The following is a 23571-nucleotide window of genomic DNA, read 5'->3' on the forward strand; positions in this document are numbered from 1 at the left end:
CGGATCGAGGCGAAGGATCCGCCTTCACCTCGATCCTCTTCGCCACGCTTCGCCGCCCCCCCAATCCTCTTCGCCTCCGCCTTAAGGGCAGGCGAAGCCCCCCGCTCCGCTACTGCTTCTCCGGTCCGATTAGAAGCGGAGCACATCCCTACTTATAACTTGAAGTTAGCAGGGCATGAGCACTCTTTGACTTGGGTGGGGGGCAGCATTTGTTGCTCTGCCTTCGGTGTCTTGAGCAGCCCTGCTTTAGCGCGAAGGAAAAAACTAACTGGCCCAATGGGCTCCTAAGGAGGCCCCAGTAAGTTTTCTGAAAAGAAGCTTTTGTCTTCCATGTATATCACATTCTTCTGAATTTTTCTACACAAATTTCAGGAAGCCCTGGGAATTGTAATGTCGATAATACCAGCCATTCAGTTCACACAAGTGCTGGGCAGACAAAATGGCATGTTCAGTGAATGTGTAGAGGTGGTTTGCCTTCAGCTCTCTAGACCAGATCTACACCAAGCGGGGATATAACATTTTGAAAGCGGTTTGAAAATGGTATATGTAATGTCACAATGGTTTCCAGCAGTTGTCAAAACCGTTACAAAGCAGCAGTATGGATCCTGCCTGAGGCATCGGTTGCTTTTGCTGCTCTCAGCTGAGCCATGTGCTGCCTTCACCCATCCCCCACCCCTCTGTCAGAGTGCCAGTTTATTTAGGCGGGAAAACACTCGGGCCCCTGAGTTCCCAGGCTCAGAAGCACACGCTACAAAATTAAAAACCAGAAGTGAGGTGCGATGTTCAAATGAGCAGCAGCTCCTGATTGGGGAGCAAGATTCCCCTGGCTCTCTGACTAGAGGGGACCAATACTGAAATTACGTGTTAATAGGACACGGATTCCCTCAGACATGTCCCCCGAACCTGGTACATGTTTTCAGCTTAAGACCATCTGCTTCCTGTCATGAGGAAACGGGTGGCATTTTTCACAGATCATAAATTGATTTTCACAGATCATAAATTGTACTAATAAGCAGGGGTGCAGCTAGGTAATTTCAGACCCTGAATTTATTTGGGGGGGGGGTGTTCCTTCAGGCCAGCCTTCCCCAACCTGGGGTTCTTCGGGTGTGTTGGACTACAGCTCCTAGCATGCCCTAGGCAGCCATGGTTGGCTGGGACATTCTGGGAGTTGTAGTCTTGTCCCTCAATCAGGGATTTAAAGGCCCATTTTCCCGGCGCGTTAATAGCTAATTAAACACACGAGGTTGGAGAATACACTTAATCCATTTACTTCCGATACTGCAGTATGGGGGTGCTCTCCGGTTCCACAAAATGGAGGCACCCCGAACAAAGGAATCTCACAGTATATATAGGCCTTGACTACAAGAGGGTGTTAGTCTCTTTCTAACTCTTCTGTTGGTCAGTTCTGGATTAGCAAGTTAAGTTACATTCAATTTTCAAGTTAAGGTGCACAGTCTCAACAAGTCATAGGTTACATTCGATGCTCTATTGGTCGAAAGTTTTTCCCTTTGTCTGCTAGGACATGATGTCCACCATTAAGGAATGCAAATCTGGCATATAGCCATATGTAGCCACCCTTTGGCAGAGAAGCCATCTTTAACCCTTGGCACATTACAGTCATTAGAGAGATGAAACCTCTCACTGGGGCCATCAACTCCCCCCTTTCGAGGGTTTTAAACTGCTTGCAGAGCAGACCTTAACCCCTCGGCCAAAGTATTCCATCTCTATGAATTTCTTAATTTCCTCTCGATTCTTCTAGATTGGGTCCTGGGTAGCTGACATTACAAGCAATACATGGTTAGATGAAGTTGGCAGTCTAACATATCTGGAAGATGCCAGGTTGGGGAAGGCTGCTTTAAACAGAAAGCCGCTATTACTTCACTTGGGAAGCATCCAAGTAACATTTCTCTTTCCCTCTATCTCTTCTCCCGACCCCAATTCCCTGCTTTACAACTGCTTCTACGTTCCAGATATGTTAGAATAATGCTTTTCCCCAGCCCTGACTTCAAAAACAAAACTACAACTGACCATGTGCACTTTGCATTTTAAACTTGCTTAAATTGCACTACCATGACTACGAATAAAATGGAGTTTGCCTCCTCTGCCCTGATCACCTGCCACTCTTGAGTGGTCATTTGGGGCCTCTTTGAGCCGCAGCGACCTGAACTTTATTAGCCCTAGCTGCACCATGGCTAATAAGTATTACACTTATGATTTTTAAATGGTATTTTCATGCTTTTGTATTGAGTACAAATACATGAAAATACCATTTCCCATGTACCCTTCCCATTATCGTGAAAGAAAAGGTCACACAGCACTTTATCCCGCCTTTCCTCCATGGAACTAAAGGCATTAAAGAGTTTCTGGCAATCCCAAATTTGTGAGGGATTAGCAGACCTGCAGTTTCATGCTCGCCACACACTTGTATTAATTTGTGTCTGAATTAATTTTTGAGAAATTACGCCAACTGGTTTTATGCTCACATATAGACAAGTTTCCCAACACTGTGCCCATGGAGACTTCCAACAGTGCCCCAAAGCTCTTCCTTCCCCATCCCCTTCCAGCCCCCACCTCTTTAGATTACTTTTGACTAGCCAGACCCCACAGCAGTTATTATGTGTCTAGCCACATCCACCGTTGGAGCCATTTTGTGGGGGCACCCACAGCAGATTCTGAAATTCCAAAATGTGCTCACTGGCCCCAAAGAATTGCAGGCTCTTGGATTAGACTCCTTGTATCATAAAATAAGGCTAGAGTTCTACTGTACCCTCTTAGTATAAGAGAGTGGTTACAGGCATTGCGGATTTATGAATCTTAATCAAGTGCTCCTATAATCAGCAAAAAGAAGGTTAGATGTTAGTAAACTGAATAAGCTTTCCTTAAGTTTCTTTAAAAATAAACAAACCCCCAAACTTTGATAACAGAAACAATGCTTATGCTCTCTCCTCTCTCCTTCTAATTATACTTAAAGGCTAATAAGAAGAATACAATCAAAATGCAAAATGCAAACAATCAGAAAAGACAATGTGGTAAGTTTGCCAAAATTATTTTATATTCATAATCAATCTCTCTCTCTCTCTCTCTCTCTCTCTTTTACCTTAGCAGTCTGTTAGGCTAATGTTCAAAAATGAATTGACTGGGGGCTCATTTACTAGGTTTATCACACCACCATTATACTGTGCAATCACCACAAATTGCGTGGAAAGGACTCCGAATTTTTCCAGCTTATAATCTGCTTTTATTGTGAAGTACTCCCATGCATCCTGCTTTAATTACGCTTCTTAACCAAAAGAAGTGCAATATTTTGCTACTAGTTGTCGAGCTTATAATTTGTTGTTTTCTGAGCGGCCACTGGGGCGCAGGAGCAGGATTTGAAGAAAAATTAAACAAATGCTTACATCTGCGTAAGCTTTAAAGCTAAAGACATCAAAATTTGCACAGTAATAGATATTAAGGAGAGCTTTTAAGCATACCAAATTTGAATCGGATTGGGTCATCTGTTGATTATTATTATTATTATTTACATTTCCCCCCTTAAACCCATTTCCTGGCATGCAAAGGATCTAGTCTCCCGGTAGCAACAACAACGGTGACAGTTTAGTGCTGTAGTGGATAATTTGAGGGAAACAGGTACGTGGGAGGAAGGTCTACACCAAGCAGGATATTCCACTATGGAAGCGGTATGAAAGTGGTATATAAAAGGCAGGAGCCACACTACTGCTTTATAGCAGTATTGAAGTGCACTGCAGGATCTACACTACTGCTTTATAGTGGTAATGAAGTACACTGACAACTGTTGGGGCCCATGAAGCATCTACTCCAAGCAGGATATAACACTATGAAAGTGGTATATGGTATGTGTCAATGGGCCCCAAAAGTTTGTCAGTGCACTTCAATACATAAAGCAGTAGTGTAGATCCTGCAATGCACTTCAATACTGCTATAAAGCCGTAGTGTGGCTCCTGCCTCTTACGTGCCACTTTCATAGTGCAATATCCTGCTTGGGGTAGATGAGCCCTGGGAAAAGGCATGTTCTTCTGAAGAAATATTTTTCATTTTCTTGGATCATTATGTTAAGTTATCATAACAGTGATGGTTTCCTGAGGGAATCTTTGAGGAATATCGGTCGTTTACTGGACAGAAAAATGTCCTACATGTGTTTTTCTTTTAACAGAATATATACGTATCTTGGATGTCATTTAATTCCAAGAAAAACGAAATTCCCATGAGATTGCTGAATATTTAGCAAATATCTGATAAACACAATATTTAGTTTTTCATATGAGTAGAATTTCAGTGGGATTAACAAAGGCAGTAGAGTTCTGGCCATAATTATTCATCAGTTTTCATTATATAGAAATACAAAATCTGTGTAAAATAATTCTGAAATCTGCTTGCTTTATCCTTTATAGAGATGAAAACTGATCTGAATTTACTGCTTGAATGTCTTAAGTACCAAATGGACCATCCTGCTTCTCAAAAGGAAGCATTGGTTACGATTTATTCAGTTTGTCAACAAAACAGTAAGTTGCTAAGTTTTACTATTTTAATTGTGTTGCTCTGTGTTTTGTTCCCTTGGATTATTAAGTTGGAAGCAATATATATACCTGTAAAAGGCAAAGCTATGTTTATTGTGTCTATTTTTGCTACAGGTGATGCAAGTGATTATTTTCGAGAAATAGGTGGTTTGATGTTTGTACATAACCTTGCAAAGTCAAGTATGCACAGCATGGTCAAGGAAGGTGCTTTATTTACCTTAGGAGGGTTAGCTGAGAATAATGGTAATACAAAATTTTATTCTTTACATATCATTATTTCATCATGTTCTTTAAGTCATCGTGTTTTGATTCTACTTGCCAATTTATGCAAAATATACTTAGTTTTAAAATATACTTAACAATTTACAAACACTATCTTAAATCTGATTACCTCAGGATTTCCCCTGATTGGGAAAATCGTCATAGATTATATCTGGATCATTAGTGTTGGCTTTTAACAATCCTCAGATAGTTCAGTTACTCTTTGTGTCTGTAGAAGAAAAGCAAGACTGAGAAGAGGAATCTCATACTAGGAAAACAGTTTATTTTGGAAAGTGGTAGAATTACCATCATAAAACTTTTATAATCAGTCAAACCACACACGCATGATTCTGCAGACTTTTTCAAGAGATTGTATAGAATTGATATTTATCTATGAGTATTTTTTGGTGATACTGACTTGATGAAAGTTGATCTCCTCCAGCATTCCACAAAAACAAATTCTTGAATCTCATTGAAAATACTCTTAAGAACATAAGAACAGCCATGCTGGATCAGACCAAAGGTCCATCTAGTCTTACAGTGCAATTTGATAATGTCTACTCAGAAGTATTCCCAGAATTGCAACCTTAGGCTATAATCCTATAACACACTTATTAGAGAATAATCCTAATTGAATACAGTGGGCTTCTGAATAAATATGCATTTGATTGCACTGCTTAATAACATAGGATAACAAAGATCAATTGCCTATGCATTAGTGCCCCTCCACCCTGCCACTGGATAGTTGTTAGAACATAAACATAACGTCAAAATTTTATGGGGAGGAGATATAAATAGGTCAATGTGTCCTGGATTTTTAGGAAAAGCTAATTTGGTTTATTAGACTTGCTGGAAAGATAATTGAGGAATTGCTAATTCACCTCTCTTAAAACAATATAAGGGGTGTAATCCTATGAGTTGCACGCTCAATGGTCATAGCAACAGTCTATGCAAAAGAATATATGGAGACAAATCTAACATTAAAAATTGCAACATTAAGAATTAATGGGAAAATGTTTCAAATTCCCAGGGCTACTGTAATACTGCAATCCTATACATGTCTACTCAGAAGCAAGTCCCATGAGGTTCAGTGCAGTTTATTTTCAAATAATGGGTATAGGGATTGCAGCATTAGTTTTAGATTTTTACTAATGGAAAACCCCAGCTACTTACAATTATTGCAGAATTTATAATAGTTTGATTATATTTGTTGATTAAAGTTTATTAATGTAGTATAGCACATTATAAATTTATCAAAGGGATATTTATTTTGTTTCAGTGTTCTGCCAACAGGTGTTATGCACTTCTGGCCTGTTTGAAGACCTTCGTATGTTTTTAACTAATAAGGATTCCAGTCTGAACCTGAAAAGAATGTCTGTTTATGTCTTATTAGTGCTGGTTTCAAATAACAGTAAGATTTTTCTTCCCTACACATATAAAGAAATTACAATTGTTCACTCATTCTCAAGTAATTCCTGCCCCCTCTTTTTTTTTTTAATCACAGAAAAACTGTAAAGAAAAGAAGGCAGAATTGCTGCAGAATTGCCTTTATCTGAAAACACCCTAAATCACAATGGGTGGCCTCCAGATGAAAGTTAAATATAATTAGCTCAATTAGTCATACATTCACAGTTAAGTGGTCTCTATAGGGATTAAGCAAATTCATTATTTTTCCTCCAAGGATATTCTTAGCTGCAGCACTACATAAATCACTACCATATATCAGGTGCATAGCCTATACTTCCATAGATTCCATAATTCCATCTGCAATTTCACATCACATAATTTTGGGAATAAAGTACTCAATGCATATCATTTTGGATAAATGCAGTTTAAAAATTTCCTCTAACTGAATAAACTAAAGCTGGAAATTGCAAAGGATGAAATGTTTGATATGTAAATTTGTTGTAAACTACCTTGGTTGATTTCAGAAAGGTGGTATAGAAATGTAATAAATAAAATTATTTGGGAACAACAAACTAGAACCCCGGGTTAGTTTTATCTGCTCACAAGAAGGGAGAAATGAATGGACTGCATGAACTAGCATGCTGCTCGTTCGCAGTAAACCATCTGAACATAGTTAATGTGAGAATCTATCTAAAGATTTCACTGAATTGTTGTTCCTTGATATTTGAAGTACTTTGTTTAATTTCTTTTAAAAATAACAATAATTCATTATATACACATGTGGTCATTTTATAGAGAGTGGGCAAACGTGTGTGAGAGAATCTGGTTGCCTTGATGTTCTGCTACAGTTATTCAGGTAAAAACAAAGTTCTTGCTAATAAAGCTGATAAAGTAAACTTTTATCAGCTTAAATGGCCATTTTTATTGTGTTGTCTTTCCCCCCAACAGAACAATCCATTCAGTATCTAAGGTAGACCTTTTGGATCAAAATGTTAACCAATATCATCTGTGGTCTTCAATTTGCAGCGCTCTCTGTGCATGTGTCAATAATCCCCAGAATGGTAATGACTTTGTATTTGTTTGCAAGCAAACGTGAGGAAAAACTACAGTTATTTTTCAATACAGTGTTGAGTTATTGTTTTGTTTCCCACAGAGGACAATCAGAAAATATGCAGTTTGGTTTTTCCACATGCAAAAGGCTGGCTACAAAGTTGTATAAAACCTGAGATAGTTCGCCCAATATGTTCATTCATTGGACTCACAGTTGCAAATAATTGTAAGTACCTGATATTGTATGAATACCTTATTTTTCATGGGACAAAGTAGCACTCAACAGTAATTAAAAGCCTGATGGGATATCTCATGTGCTTTACAATGTGCTTCATCACAGGCATCTTCTGCACAGAAAAGTAGGGTTGCATCGCCATTGGACAGAAGCCTCCAAGTATCCAATGGCTAGTTGTGTTGCTTCTAGCAGGACAGGAGAAGCGACAGGCAATTTTGGCCTGTCTGCCCCTTGTTGTTTTGTCTTCCTGTAGACAGGCTTCTGAGCCTGTCTAGAAGAGGTGCACTGGAGGAGGCAGGGCTGGGGCTGAAGAGGCCATAGGATTCTTTGTAACCTGGCCTCCCCCCCCCCCTTGGAATGCCCCCTTTCAGTCCTCTACAAGACTGCTTTTGTGACCTTGGAAAGCAGGCACCACAGTTCTTTCTGGCAGTGGTGAGGGGAAAGATTGGATTTTGGAGTCTCTCTCTTGAAGTCGCAGCAGTGTCTACAGCTTTTGGAGGGTGACTCCGAAATGTCCTATGGTCCCTGAGATACTCTCCATGGACCATATGATTGCTTTCTCATTTACTTTTGTAGTATAATAACCTTTACGTTCTAGAACATGCAGTGGATCCAGGTATTGCTGTAAAGACAGGATGGAAATTGTTTTCTATGCTAGAGTGAGTTGACACATCCTTTCTGGCTTTTCTTGCATTTTCTGGGAATTACCTTGAAATTCATTAATTAAATTACTACTGTGATGAAGGGACACATGCTCCCACACTTCCTTGCAAGGTAGAACAGGTTGTGGTACTTCCTTCTTAAATAATGAACAGGTGCTACTACCTGCATTATCTTAACCTTAGTCTGAACATGTGGGAAGTAAGGCTTATGGTATTTTTTGAGGAGAAGAGACATACTTGTGCTATCTCTCTTCTTTTAACCAAGGAATTATAGTCATGAGTAATCAGCCTTGGGTGAGACTGTATGCAAACAAAAGCTTATTAAGTCAACTTCAGGCTTCTAGGTATATATTAAATGATTCATTTAAAAAAATGGATCCAGGAAATTACAGGCTAATTAGCTTAATATCTGTGCTGGGTAAATTGGTTGAAAGCATTATTAAGATAAAATAAGTAAGCATATAGAAGGTCAGGCCGTTCTGAAAAAGAATCAACATGGCCAACAGCTGAGTTTGTTTAGCTTAGAAAAAGAGTGAGTAAGGGAGACATGATAGAGGTAGTATCTTCCAAGACATGCCAGAAGCTTCTTTAACTCATCTACAAGAAGTCTTTTTAAACGTGGTGGTAATTTGAATTAGGGTGCTTCCAGATGAGGCTTTTATTGTGGAATTCATGGGATTTTTTGGGTTTTTTCTCTCTTCAAATGATGACTTCAACTCATAACTCTCCTGTGTTTTCTCACCACTTCTGTATTTTCTCTTATCACAGATAACCTGGTAAGAAAGAAAAGACAGAATAGTTGCACAATGCCTTTTCATTGGTAGTGCTTGGAGCCCTCCATATGGAAGCACCCATTCTTGAGGTTGTTTGTTTTGTTTTGTTTTAACTTAGTTTGGTTAGTTTTAATTTTAATAATGACAGAAGTATTTATTTATTTTTGCAAAGTATTCCCCTACCCCACCCAAAAGCATTTGACTAAACCTGGAAATCTTTTGCTTAAAGCAAACAATGAAGAGCATAGCTGGTAATTGTTACATTTTTTATTTGTTTGTTTGTTTCTTCAAGCAAGTATGCAACAATTTTTTGTTTCCATTGGTGGATTAGCTGTTTTGGATGAGCTTCTTGTCAAACTGCTACACAATTCATTTGGGAACTATTCAAGCACAAAACTTGCAATAGTGGTGACAAAAACCTTGGATGCCTGTATTACTGATAACTGTGAGTGAACAGACCCAAATATCTTTTTATAACCTAGCAACTACAATGTATATTCTGCAAGCATATTTACCTACGTACCTATCATCGATTCTATCTGGGTACTAGTCAAACTCATACCTCCCTATAGAATGAGGTGTTCTCAGAGTATTTATATTGCCAGGATCTACCTTGGTTTCTAACTTCTCTTGATTATTATTGTAAACTTCTTAAAAATAATTTAAGAGAGTTTAGAATACTGCAAAGAGGGTGAGGGAGATGCAACTTCTGTTTGCATTCTCTTCCCCTCCTTATTGTTTTATTATGATTTTATTAGAATGTAAGCCTATGCGGCAGAGTCTTGCTATTTACTGTTTTACTCTGTACAGCAGAGTAAATTGATGTACATTGATGGTGCTATATAAATAATAATAATAATAATAATAATAATAATAATAATAATAATAATTCTAACCTGCTCCAATGTATTTCAATTCCTCACACATCACTTTGTGTGTGTGAGGAATAATGTTGAACCCGAACTAGGTGAAACTGTAAGATAATTAGAAGGAAGGATGCAGCAGGTGCTCTAAAAAATATTACTTTTTAAATTATTTTACTGTATTACATGCTTAATGGGCATTTTTTCCTCTTTCAATTATTCTGTACCAATAGCTGCAGTTGGAGTTAGCTTGCCAAGATATAATATTATTCCAAATCTTCTGACACTGCTTTCTTACAACATTCTGGATTCAGGAGAACGATTTAGTATTATACTTACCCTTGGACATTGTACAGAAGGCTGTGGTAGGATTCTGGTTTATTTTTTTTAATGAAATTCCGGTCTTTTTAAAAATTTAACATATTAAATGTTGTATTCAGACAGAACAGATTGCTTTAGAATTCCAGCGCATACTTATTATTTTTAATAATTAGTTACGTATTACAAAAACTAACGTTCATTATTAGTAATTCATTATTGATTTTAACAATCCTGCTTTAATTTCCATCTAAATGACCTAGTGAGAAACAGAGAATTTTTTTTTAAAAAATGTATTTATTTATTACGTAGCCAGTGTGGTGTAGTGGCTAGAGTGTCGGACTGGGAGTTGGGAGATCTGGGTTCGAGTCCCCGCTCGGCCATGGAAACCCACTGGGTGACTTTGGGCCAGTCGCATAATCTCAGCCCAACCCACTTCACAGGGTTGTTGTTGTGAGGATAAAGTGGAGAGGAGGATTATGTACTCCGCCTTGGGTTCCTTGTAGGAAAAACGGCGGGATATAAATGCAATAATAAAATAATAAAAATAAAATAAAAATACCGCCCCATAGCTGAAGCTCTCTGGGTGGTTGAAGGCCTAAGACATTCTCTTGTTAGAAGCCCAGTAAAAGATTTGTATCATTTCTTCCCGATTAATACTTTCGGTGATTAGATACTATTTAGGCTGCAATCCAATATACATTTATTTGAGATGGGTCTTACTTCTGACTAAATATTTTTCATGATTGCACTGTTAATAAGAATTACAATTAGGCAGTTATTTACTAACATTGTATTAGAATGACTCCTGTGGTTCTGTAAAGATGAAATAGATGGCATGTGAGATCTGTGAATTCTAACATCGCTCCATTGAAACATTTTTTACTGTTGCACATGTACTCCAAGACCCAACTGTATATGGACAGCACTTGGACTGAATTATGGAGAGCCTGCTGGGGATTTTATCACCATCCTACTTCCTTCAGGGTTGGCCCTACTATTGGGCAGACTGAGAGATGGCCAGCTCAGCCAGCTGATTTTGGGTGTCATGGAAGGGCAGAGAATTGTTGGTGATTTAATGTATTATTGTTGTAGGTTTTTTGCCAAGGTGAGGCATTTGTGGGATTTTCTGCCTAAAGTAACAAAATAACTTACATGACTATTTCATTGCAAATCTATTACTTTTTCTTCCAAAAATGTTGTGAATCACTGTTCATTAACTGTACAGTGTGGTCAAATATGTTTTATATTTTCAGAGGAAAATCAGTATACCCTGATTAAGAACAATGGCCTTCCCATTATGATTCAGGCCCTAACTGAATCACAGGATGAAGAACTGCATAAGGCTGCTACCTTTGTGCTGCAAAACTGCAAACATATCAGTAAGATTATCATTATTTTGATTTGTTTTTAAAACCTTGTAGGACAGTCTTGTAAATAGACACTTGCCCAGTCACCTATGGAAAGTAAGAATTGTGTTTAGGTGATCAGTTTGGGAAGCTTGTGTAAATTGGAAGTGAGCTGGTTCTTCTTCTTGGCTATTGATGTGCCACAAATAGTTAATAAAGTATGTGAGGACAGGTGGGCTAATAAATGCAAGGCTGTTCTAGACTTCAAATGTTTAAATGGTATTCTGTAAAGATAATTACAGAATTGTAACTATTATGATTTCATAATAAATGAAGTGAAATATAACCAAATCTTGTTTGAGAATAGCTGCATCCTTACTAACCTAGAACAGTGCTAGCATTCAGTGGGGAAATTTTAAGAAACATAGAAAGCAATGTATAACAATGTTAGGTTAACAAAAACAATTTCTCTGGAAGCAGCATTTCATTTAACCCTGTACAGTGAGGCGGCCTAAAGGGTTAACCCAAATGCACTTTTCAATGCAGAATTTACACAAAATTACATCTAGAACATAACCCTCTCAACATATTGTTGTCTACTGTCATCTGCTTAACATCCCCAAATTTCAACCACATACTACTTACTGTTTGCTTTCTGGAAACAAAAGCACACCTGGGACAAAAAATGTGACAAGACTCTCTTCATTTTGTATTTGAGGTGTTTTTATGTAATGTATGGAGGTAAAACATGTCCCATGAATTTTTCAAAGTAAACTGATCTAGGGGAAATATGTTTCATTGCTCTGGAGTTAAAAAAAACCCTCCCCCTCCTCTCCCATTGCTAGGTTGGCACAATTCTCTCCCCCATGGGTTGGTTGGCACAATTTCCTCCCATTGGTAGGTTGGCACATTAGCCAGAGTTGTTATTGTGGTTAGAAAAATAATCCACAACAGCAAAAATGTTAGTTCTTCTGTTTTATACTGTTGTTTTAATATTTTTTTGATGGTTTTAAATTTTTTATACTTTTTAATGTTCACTGTTTTTAACTTTTGTAAACCGCCCAGAGAGCTTCAGCTATGGGGCGGTATATAAATTTAATAAATAAATAAAGTTAATCTAAAGTTTTACCTTGACAGTTTGTAATACTGAAACTCAAAATCTTAAGACTTTTACATGTAGTATGCTAGATAATATAATTCTGTTTTTATGAAGCATTTTTTTTTCTCTATCTCTTCCAAAAAGCTGAGAAGTTATCACTGAAGTTAAGGGATCAGTCATTAAAAGTGGATGATGCAAGTCAGTTGGAGGCAGATCTGCAGAACAAAGAGATGATCCTTGAAGACTACTGGGACAAAGCAAAAGAAATTTTATATAGAATAAAAAGGCTTGAAAATGACCATCAAGAGGTTCTTCTCTCTCTTTTTAAAATTAGTAACTGGGGGTAATCTACCAAAATCAGATTATATACAAAAATATATAAATATATGAGACTGAATCCTGGCAAGACGGAAGCCCTGTGGGTGAGTGGTTCCCGAGTCCGGGAGACAGGCTCATTGCCTGTTCTGGATGGGGTTGCTCTGCCTCTGAAAGAACAGGTTCGTAGTTTGGGGGTACTCTTAGACCCATTTCTGGCATTGGAGGCTCAAGTAGCCGCCACGGCTCGGAGTGCCTTTTACCATCTTTGGTTGGTTTGCCAACTACGGCCTCTCCTGGACAGGGATAGCTTGGCCACGGTGGTACAGGCATTGGTAACCTCAAGATTGGATTACTGCAACGCGCTCTATGTGGGGCTGCCCTTGAAGCTGCTCCGGAAGCTGGAGCTAGTGCAGAATGCTGCAGCTCGGCTGTTGTCTGGAGCTGCCCCTTTTCAGCATGTAACTCCTCTGCTGAGGGAACTGCACTGGCTGCCTATTCGCTACCGGGCCAGGTTTAAGGTTCTTGTACTTGTGTACAAAGCCCTAAACAACTTGGGACCAGGATACCTGAGAGAGCGCCTTCTCCCTTACCAACCTGCCCGGTCACTGAGGTCATCCGAGGGCCTGCTCCTGGTGGTTCCACCTAGATCCATCCTCCGATTGGAATCCACCAGGGGAAGAGCCTTCAGCGTGGTGGCGCCCCTCCTGTGGAATTCCCTGCCTCTGGAGGTCAGGCAGGCGCCAACCTTGTACTCCTTTCGGCACCTCCTGAAAACATCTTTATTCCAAGAAGCCTTTCCTTAATATGCAGCCTTGGATTTCTGTTTTTGCTTCTTTTAAATTTTGTTTTAACTGTTTTTATTTTGTTTCCCCCCCCCTTCATTTTACCTTGTACACCGCTCTGAAATTTTTCAATGGGGAGTGGTATATAAATATTCTAAATAAATAAATAAAAATGGTAGATGTGTGAATTATAAAAATGGGAATATGTACCCTGGTAAATTCAATTTCATATTCTCAGCTGAGTGCCTACAGTATTGTGTACCTGCCTTTAGCTATCTTGAAATTATGCTGCTCCAATTTAGTGTGAGTGAAGGTGAGGAAATCTCTACCTGTTCAAATAGGTACAGTGTGGTATATACTGTATAGTATGAGAGCATTACACCTGACACTGCAACCCCTGTTCCGCATGATATACAGTTAAGAAAAATAGTACAAAGTGGAAGTGAATTGCCATGAAAATTATTCAGGTTGGATTCTCATCTTTTTTCAGCACTAGCTGCCAAAAATGCACAAGCATGTCTTGTGTGGAGTATTCAGAGCCAGAGAAAAGAGTAATCAGGGTGTCTGCTTGCGTGATAAAGAAGTAACTTCTTGCATTATTTACAGTTACACAGTGCTTAAGATAAAGTACCCTATCTACCTACAAAATTATTGTGTCATGTAGCCCAACCGCTATTCAGTTAGCTGTTGATCCAACACGAGTCTATGTGCCACACTCTTTTCCTCAGTAATTTAATTCCTGATATTCCATGTACCAAGTTTTTATAAGAAAATATTTTGATCTGATCAATCAAGGCTTGAGATATCACAGGAAGATGCCTTTTGCTTGTCTCTTATGAATTCTATCATATATATTTTTTGGAAGTCTAGACTTTTTTGTGTCGGAGATTTTCTCAGGTTGGTTGTTAGTTTGCTCTAGATTTGTCCCATTATCTTTGATTTACAGTTTAATCCTATGTATGTCTTCTCTCAAATAAGTCCCATTGAGTTCAATAGGACTCATTCCTGAATCTTGAGAGCAGTATTCCCAGCTGCTTATATTAAAGGAATTTGAAACATTTTTAAATAAAAGAATTTTATTTAAAACTGCCATAAATATGGCTTCAAACGATATATGCAGCTATGTTCAAATTTTGGAACCAAAATGCAGCCATCAAAAGCAGTATCCAGTTAAACAAACATGATGTGGCAACCTACAATTGGGCCAACTTGAAAGTGGCATATTCACAATGGCAGCAGCATCCGACCTGGCAAATCGCAGATTAATTAATCCATGATTTGCTACCATTTCATGTATGGTGGCCCACTGTCTTCTGTATGCAGAAAGAATATACCATATTTAACTATGATCTTATACTGTACTTTTGTATACTTAAAAAATTATTTTAGTGTAAACTACATAGTATTTCATTTGTATTCCTATTGGTCATTCAGTCGGCAGTGGATTACTGGTACTTCATCTCCCAACGTGTGCATTATTTCTATAGTCCATTGCATTATTTAAAAAATCCCAGTGTATTTCCTTTCCCATGTTAGTCAGTGCTTCCTCGTTCGATTCCCTTTTAGCTGCCATATTTCTGTCATACATAGGTCTTTGGCTATTTGAAGAGGGTTATTAAGACAGTGGAATTATTCCACTGTTATAGATTATTGGATCAAGATGGCAGCAAACAGCTTGCACATCTTATTCCATTTTATACAGTCAAGTTAATACTGGTCTAAGCTGTATTAAACCTTCAATTAAATGTTGATATGATTTTCGTTATGCCTTTTGATTTCTTTTAATTGCTTTTTTTTAAACACAGGAAAAAGTGAGAAGACAAATACTTGATGAGGATATTCCTCAAGATGAAATTCTACAGACTACAGCAAAACATCCTAAAATAAATGCAAGCAAACAAGTCCCTAATAATGGCATGACAAGTACAAAAGTGAAACAACCACTACTAAATTCTATATCTGATAAGTTGATTGCTACAAAATTTGTAAATGGTTCTTCCAAGAATGAACGCTTAAAGCCTGCCAATAGGAATCCAGTTGATGCTTCAATCAGTAAAGATGAATATAATATCTCTCTTCATTCAGCTGATAAAATGAGAACCGCCCACAAAAACGAACTCCATATTACAAATGAAAGCATTTTTTGTGGGTCCAATAAATCTGATGTTCAAACAAGGTACTGTATATAGGATTGTACAAACAAAGCTAAATTGCTACCTTTTAATCATATCGGGAGAAATATTAATGGTTTGGATCTAGATTTAGTCATGCTTAGGGTGGACCAATTGAAACCAATGGAACATAAGTTAATCATGACAAAATTAGGTCTCATTGGTTTAAATGGGTCTACTCAAAGCATGACTAAAATTCTTCAGGGGAATGGAGAGGACAGACCCCTCCCTTAAAGGCTATAGGGTGCATGTCTAGGGGTGACAGCGGGCGTGGCTCCACCCAGATGGGATGGACACAATGTGATCGGCTCTCTGACAGCTGCAAAGGTTTGCTTGAAGGCTTCATTGTATCAAACTAAGGGCTCTTTAACAGGGACAGAGTTATATGCCTTCTCTCTTTCCTAGCTATAGAGCGTCCCCCATCAGGAGAATGGAGTGGGAAGGCCTCTTCCTCAGGACAGGTGGTTATAGGGGTGTACCATGTTATGCCTATAGGTCCCAGTGGGAACGGTTTCACTTAGACAAGGCAGAGGCAGTGGGAAGGTCTCTTCCTCAGGACAGGTGGTTATAGGGGTGTACCATGTTATGCCTACAGGTCCCAGTGGGAACGGTTTCACTTAGACAGGGCAGAGGCAATGTGTTCAACTCTGACAACTGTGAGTTTGCTTCCGATCTTTGGACTATTCCCACTAGTGTAAAGCCAGGTACAATAGCAAGGAAAGAATATAGATCTTTTAGATACACTAGAAGAATAAAATTAAAGTATTTGTTCAAACTACTAGAAGCCAGTTATTAGTCTTCTTAAATAAATGGCACTAACTGAAATAATTATACAGAATACTTCTTTTGTCGATCAGAAATATACAACTTGTTCTGTGTGCTCAAAGAGGCTAAAAGGCTTATGCTTCTTCAACTGGAGTCTCTAATGCTACATGGTGAACTAAACCACTTTTGAAACTGAAGGGAGTTTCAAAAGCAGTTTATAAATAGGATGGGGACTGTCTTTTTTAAAAAAAAGTTTTAAAAAAATCACACTGGACATATGGAAAACATCCCTAGTGTAGCCCTTTGAACTTTTGCCATAAACTGAAGGGGCTGAAATTTCATCCTGAATTATTCAGGAAGCTATAAATGCTACCTAAACATCTACTCATGGCTTCTGGGTAGTCCCAGAAAGGGGAACTATGTAAACCACCTGGGCAATTTTTTAAGGCTGGTATAAAAATTATCTATATTAAATAAACTACATAGGGCAAAATAATAATAATTCCCAAGCTTCAGTGAGAACGTGAAATGCGTACTCCCTTTGCCATTACTAGCAATCACTTTGGTGGTTGTGAATATATACTGGATTTAGGTTTCTTTTTAAAAATATGTTCTTTTCACCCTTTCAGTGAATTCTTGCAAAAGCAACCAGATTTTGTAATTAACAGCACAACTCAAGAGGTACAAAATACAGGTATGTAAGCCTTAATGTTGTACTAATTTCAGGTATTACTAAGTTGATTATTGTTAGCCATAAAATATTTACTTTAAATGGAAGACAAATAGGCATAGTTCTATATACCATCATACTTAATATGTCCTTTACATGCAATATATCAGCAGTTCATATATCTATATACTATCATATATCATACTTAATATGTCCTCTACATGCATTATATAGGCAGTTCAAGAGTGTGAATTGTGTTAATGTGTGGAATATAGTATTAATACATCATATGTCCAATAGTGGATATGTTGTAATTGTCAAATATATCTTTTTAGTATTAAATCTATTCACAATATAAACAGGCTGTATCTGAAATATAAGAAATGAGAATAGTATAAGCAATAAGAATGACTACGGCTTATATTTACATATATAGTCATAATATATAAGTATAAAATGCATCTGAATTTATAATAATATATTTCATATTAACCAAATAATATTTTCTCTTTGATAGAGCTAGTATGTTCAAGCATAACAAGCAGGGGGATACACCATATTCTGACTACTTCTATAGATCCTAAACTATCAGAATTAAGGTGCTCAGGTGAGGGTTTTTTTTTTTTGCTTTTGTAACAATGCAATTAAAAAAAAAAGTGACACTGAATTCAATGGGGCTTATTCCCAGGAAAGTGTGTATAGGATTTCAGCATACATGGTTAAATCTGTTTTGAGATTAACTAATTATTATTTTTGAAATTTCAAATAACTTAAAAAATTATTGATGCAATTTTTAAAAATTACATCTTAAACCAAAGAAGTTTTGAAAATTTAGGCAAAAAAAGAAATAGAATGTTCTCATAATCTTTCATTTTTGGCCAATTCTAAGATGCGTACCAAGTTCAATATTAGGTTTACTGGGAACTTCACAATAGGAATTTGCTGAACTTACAGTCAATAGTCTATTTGTTGTTTCAACTGTCATGGTCATATCAACTTTACAAAGCTGAACTTACAGATGTTAAGCATGGATGATGATGATGATGTCATAAAACCAGAAATAATATTTTATTGCATAGATTAATGCCACTTTGTACACTTTAACATGGTGTTTCTATAATAGTATCATCCTTCTTTCTTTCTTTAGGTTGTAAAACAATGGGCCTTCCTTTAAACAGCCGAAATTTTAGCAAGATTTTGCAATCCTGTCAGTATCTATGTGAACAACACAAAGTTATTCTAGAAACTGAAATGAAATATAAAAGGAACCTTAAAAAATCTATCAACTCTAGCAGGAATACTTCTCCTGATTATAATGGTAACCATATTCAGTTAATGTTTACTATTTTTAACTGTTGTAAACCGCCCAGAGAGCTTCGGCTGTGGGGTGGTATATAAATGAAATAAATAAATAAATAAATGCGAGATAACAGCTAAAACCAACCAATCATAGTTTATTGTGTCTTAGTAAATTGCCATTATACACCAACACCAGGGGGCGGGGACACATGATACAATTTAGAACTCTACTAGTAGACCATTAAGAGTTGAATAATTTCCCATACAGCCTTTAAATTTTATGACATGTATTTGTAGAGCATTGACAAGAAATACAGCTAAAATAAAACAACAACACTTACCTTATAATCCTATGCATGCAAGAGAGGGGTGAAGGGGAAGAAGGATCCCTGAAAATCAGCCAACACACCTTCCATGAGTGGGAGCTTCACCCATGCCTGATTTTGGGGGGCACCCCTTCCCCTCAGCCCCCACAACATCACAGCCCACCCCATTCAGGAGGGTTCCACCTACCCTGAGGAAAGGCTTTTCGAGGAGCTCTGCTGGAGGAATGAGGGGACAGCGAAGTCACCATCTTGCAAACTCCCTTCTGCCAGCACAATGTTGGATATGACCCACGATAGCAATTTTAGAGAAATAGGTGGGATAAAACATGTCCTCTAATACGGTGTCAAATATTGCTTCAACGTTCTAGATACATTGCTGTCAGCAACACCAGTTTTCAGAGGAGATCAGAATAAAGAGGCACCAAATTTGAGGAGAGTAACAAATGCTCGAGGAAGACTCCAGAGTAAGGGTCCAGTCCTACAATCCACTTATGCAAAGAACAGTTTTATTGCATGTGTCCAGATAACAAATTTTGCACTTAAGATGCTCCAGTTCATTTAGGCCGGCTTCTTTATATTCTTGTGGTTATTGTAAATATCAATTAGAGCAATGTCAGCTCAGCACCAGTGATTCCCCCCACCCAGTGGTGCTGGGAATTACATGAATAGTTGAGAGACATTATTGAGATTTGATTTTCTGTACTGAACAGCTTAATGAACAATCAACTATAATTTTAGTTATTAGATGAATGTTTAATCCAATCTACATTTTATTCTACAAACTTTCTTTTATTCGACTGATAGTGTTTAAGCTTGCTATATTTGCTCACTTAATGTCCCCCTTAAAAATGGCTGCTAAGACTTCATATTTGGCACAACTGGTTTTTTTTAGTCCAGATTATTTAAACAACTTAAACAACACACCCCTCAAATCTCATACTTAAAATGTTCCATCATTGTATGCTCTGTTTTGCTAATGCCAAAAGTTTCTGAAAATGAATATATTTTATTTGGTTAACAGATATTCTGATGCCTTTGAAGAAAATGAAAAGTAGCAATGTAAATACAATAGTCAACATGAACAGAAATAATAAACTAGTAAAAGATAGCATTAAACCTACATATGCAAAAAGTGAGTTACTGTATTTCTTTGATTCTAAGACGCCATCGATTGTAAGACGCACACTAATTTCAGTACCACCAACAGAAAAAAAGCTTTGATTCTAAGAAATAATAAACATACCCGCAATTCTAAGACGCACCCTGTTTTTAGAGATTGTTTATATGGGGAAAAAGTGTGTCTTAGAATCGAAGAAATACAGTATACAAAATACTATTTTTATTTGGTCTTTTTAAAAGTTGTTTTGACTCTTCCTGAGATTGGGATGTTAAGTATTTACTAAAACACAGTAATAGATCAATGAAAGATAAATATTCAAGAGCTCGGCCAGGCATATATACAATTGGGATTTAAAAAAATGATTTTCTTTAACATCAGGCCACTATGTCATACTGCAATCTTCTTTTCAGAATCCTCTCCATTTCAAAAGTACATACTATGCAGCGTAGTAGATTGTGTTTTTCAAACCATAAAGACCCTTGGGTGTGCAGAACTGGCTGTGGTTCTTATCCTTGTCTTAAATTTTATGTTGACTGTGTTTCTTTGCATGTTTTTAAGAAATATGTGACTTTAATAGAAAAAGTTTAGTACCGTATTTATTCGATTGTAAGACGCACACTAATTTCAGTACCACCAACAGAAAAAAAAACCCTAAGACACACCTGCGATTCTAAGATGCACCCCATTTTTAGAGATGTTTATATGGGGGGGAAGTGTGTCTTAGAATTGAAGAAATAGGATATTTATTAAAATTAGGACTTTGTGGGGGAAAAGTGTGACTGCAACAATAAATGCAAAACTGTATAGTATACTAGCAGCCATGTATTTCTTAAATATGTCTCCTGGTAATTCAAATGACAAATGCAGTGGGGGGCATTTGCAGGGTAGGATCAGCAGGGTGGGATCATTTTCATTTTCCAATCCCTCCTTCCATGTTTTTCCCTTTAATACCCAGGCCATGGGGCGAGGGGGTGGGGGGCAACAGTAAAAAAGATGGGGGGGGAAGCCCAAGGATTCATTTGCAGGAGAGAATCAAGGGGAAACAGTTAAACTGGCCCACCGATTCTGCCCCAACCTACCCCACCATAGGTATTATGATAAGAGAAACATAGGAGGTTGGGAACTTTGTGTTTCCTTCCTAGTATCTAGTTCTGCCTTCAATCTTCAGTAGTTTTCAGTAATTTTAAGTAAGCAAATATTGTATTGTTTCAAATAGCATATCTTCCAACAAATTGCAATGGATGCTCAAAGAAACTCAGCCTTAAAGAACAGGATCTGAGTGAAAATCGTAATTATCCATTTGAAGATGAGGTATGGCCACCTTTTGCACTTTTATATTTGGGTATATCTAATATTCACTTTCTACAAAGAACACTAACAGCTATACTGAGACCTGCGGCATACTGATAAAGAGCATTTATAAGTGGTGTAAGGTTAGTTATTAATATCCATTCACTTAAGCTAAGCGATGCTTGCTTATGAGAGACTCATCACACAGGGTAAAATTGTGTTTGCTTACCGTCACTTCTCCGCCCGTGCATTTGTCCCTCATTACTTCCTCTTTTGAAAGAGGAAGTAAACAATCTGTTGCTTAAAGCAGCAACTTCTGTCTTTAAAAATAAGTTGGACTTATTGGGGTGGGGTTTTTTTTGGTGCGAAGAAAGCTAGAAGGGGAGGAAGGCAGACGATGTCAGGAGAGGAACCTGCAAAAATCCGTGAGTGCCCAGTAACGAGCATGCAATAAAATGCTCATTTGACGGAGCTCGAAAAGGTTGTAAAGTGGGTTTGGACTAGATGTGTTGTAGTTCATTTGCTTGCTCTTAAAAGGTTAATATGGTAGAATCCAACTAAAGTCCTACTTAGAGTAGATCTATTGAAATGAACGAGTCATGACTAACTCAAGTCCCATTTCAATGGGTCTATTCGAAGTAGGACTTTAGTTGAATGAATGAATATATTTTATTACGGTCATTGACCAATACCAACAGTACATTTAACAAACACTATTCTAAGTAGGACTTTAGTTGGATTCTACCCAACGACTGGAACTGTTTAGCTTTGGGGGGGAAATGAGACTGGAGAGACATGTAAACAATTTAAATCTTTTATTATTATTTTTACAAATATTCCATTAAAAATCTTTATATAACATTTAAATCATATTAAGTGTGCTTTAATTTTTTTATTCAAATATTTCCAGTCAAATATTTCAGGTATTTTTTATCTATCTTTGTTGTTTATATGCTAAAGTAAATAACTTTCTCATAATTTTCTGATGCAAACTGAACGTTTTCTGGGAAAACCCACCTCTCTCTCTCTCTTTTACACACACACACACACACACACACACACACACACACACACACGAGGTACTAGGGAAAGAGGTGTTCAATTCTTTTCCCTAATCTAAATTGCTCCTACTGAAGCTGTGTATAACCTGTATTTGCTTTGGTACTAAACATGGAACCTTAAACATGCAAAGCATGCACTTGACCACTGAACTATGGCCTATTTGCAAACATGAAAATGAAACTCTGATTTTTTTTTAATACTGCAGAATACTGAAATACCTCTGTCAGATATACCTGCAACAGCTTTAAAAACAAACAAACGGAGAAGCAGGAAAGATTTTACATCAGAAGAAATAAAGTATCTTTTGGATGGTGTAAAGAAAATGGGACATCATTGGAATTCAATTTTATGGGCCTATCCATTTCAGAAAGGACGGACCAATGTAGACATTGCTAAAAAGTACTGCAATTTACAGGTATTATTTCAGATTTATTTTGTAATAGTCTTCTATATGTTCAAGATGGAATGAGAGGAAGGATGGAAAGCAATGTTGGGTTTACTCTGAATATTCACTCTCTTTAGTGACTGGAGGTTATCCACTTGATTTGGAGGAAGGGCTATGCAAATAACTATACTTGCCCCCCTTCACTGGGAGCAGTCTCTCTTAGTTCTTCTTTGTGGTCTCTGCATCTCTTTTAGTTTCAGGACAAAATGCAGCTGAGTACAATGCCCTCTCACACAAACTTTTAATCCAAGAAACCATTAACTTCTGTAACAGTAAATTTTAAAAATATAGGAATATTAAGCCCAACAAACATACAGAGAAGATGAGACTGAAGGTCATTTCCAGAAATCAAATTATTTTGAATTATTGACTCAGGGCATCAGAACATATATATTAGCAGTAAGAAAACCCTTGAGTGAATCTGAATAACCTCTATCTACTGAAGATAATGAACATTTATAGTAAGTCCAATATTTTTCCTTTGGTAGTGGATGTCATTGAGGAGCGGGATGTAAAACAGCTGTATTTGCCATCCAATGTGGGGGTACCTTGCTGTGAAAAGTTTTTCAGGAAACAATTGCCATCTGATAGGAAGATACTTCTAGCTTGGGATGCCTCCTTCCTAAAAGTAGCCTGGGAGCTCCTTCCACTCCTTCTTCGTAGCTTGCTTTGGATTTTCCCTCCATTCAAGAGAATTTGATCTGCTGTCAACTGAAAAGAAGATGCTCTGTGCCTGGAATACCTTCTTGACAGCATTAGCCTGGGAGA

At 37.5% G+C, this 23571-nt stretch overlaps 1 protein-coding gene across 1 annotated transcript; it reads left to right on the plus strand.

Annotated features, from left to right (window-relative positions):
- The first annotated feature begins 1311 nt into the window (after positions 1 to 1311).
- TERB1 (telomere repeat binding bouquet formation protein 1) lies at positions 1312 to 23048 on the plus strand. Its single transcript, XM_063141443.1, has 18 exons — positions 1312 to 1342; positions 4413 to 4523; positions 4653 to 4781; positions 6079 to 6210; positions 7002 to 7062; positions 7155 to 7267; positions 7360 to 7482; positions 9219 to 9371; positions 10023 to 10154; positions 11364 to 11489; positions 12700 to 12863; positions 15461 to 15831; positions 17221 to 17285; positions 17779 to 17868; positions 18409 to 18579; positions 21223 to 21317; positions 22564 to 22773; positions 22998 to 23048. Exons 1-18 carry the CDS (start codon positions 1312 to 1314, stop codon positions 23046 to 23048), a joined length of 2328 nt encoding a protein of 775 aa, XP_062997513.1.
- The last annotated feature ends 523 nt before the right edge of the window (positions 23049 to 23571 follow it).

The sequence above is a fragment of the Elgaria multicarinata genome, chromosome 14, assembly GCF_023053635.1.
Source record: "Elgaria multicarinata webbii isolate HBS135686 ecotype San Diego chromosome 14, rElgMul1.1.pri, whole genome shotgun sequence".
Lineage (NCBI taxonomy): Eukaryota > Metazoa > Chordata > Lepidosauria > Squamata > Anguidae > Elgaria > Elgaria multicarinata.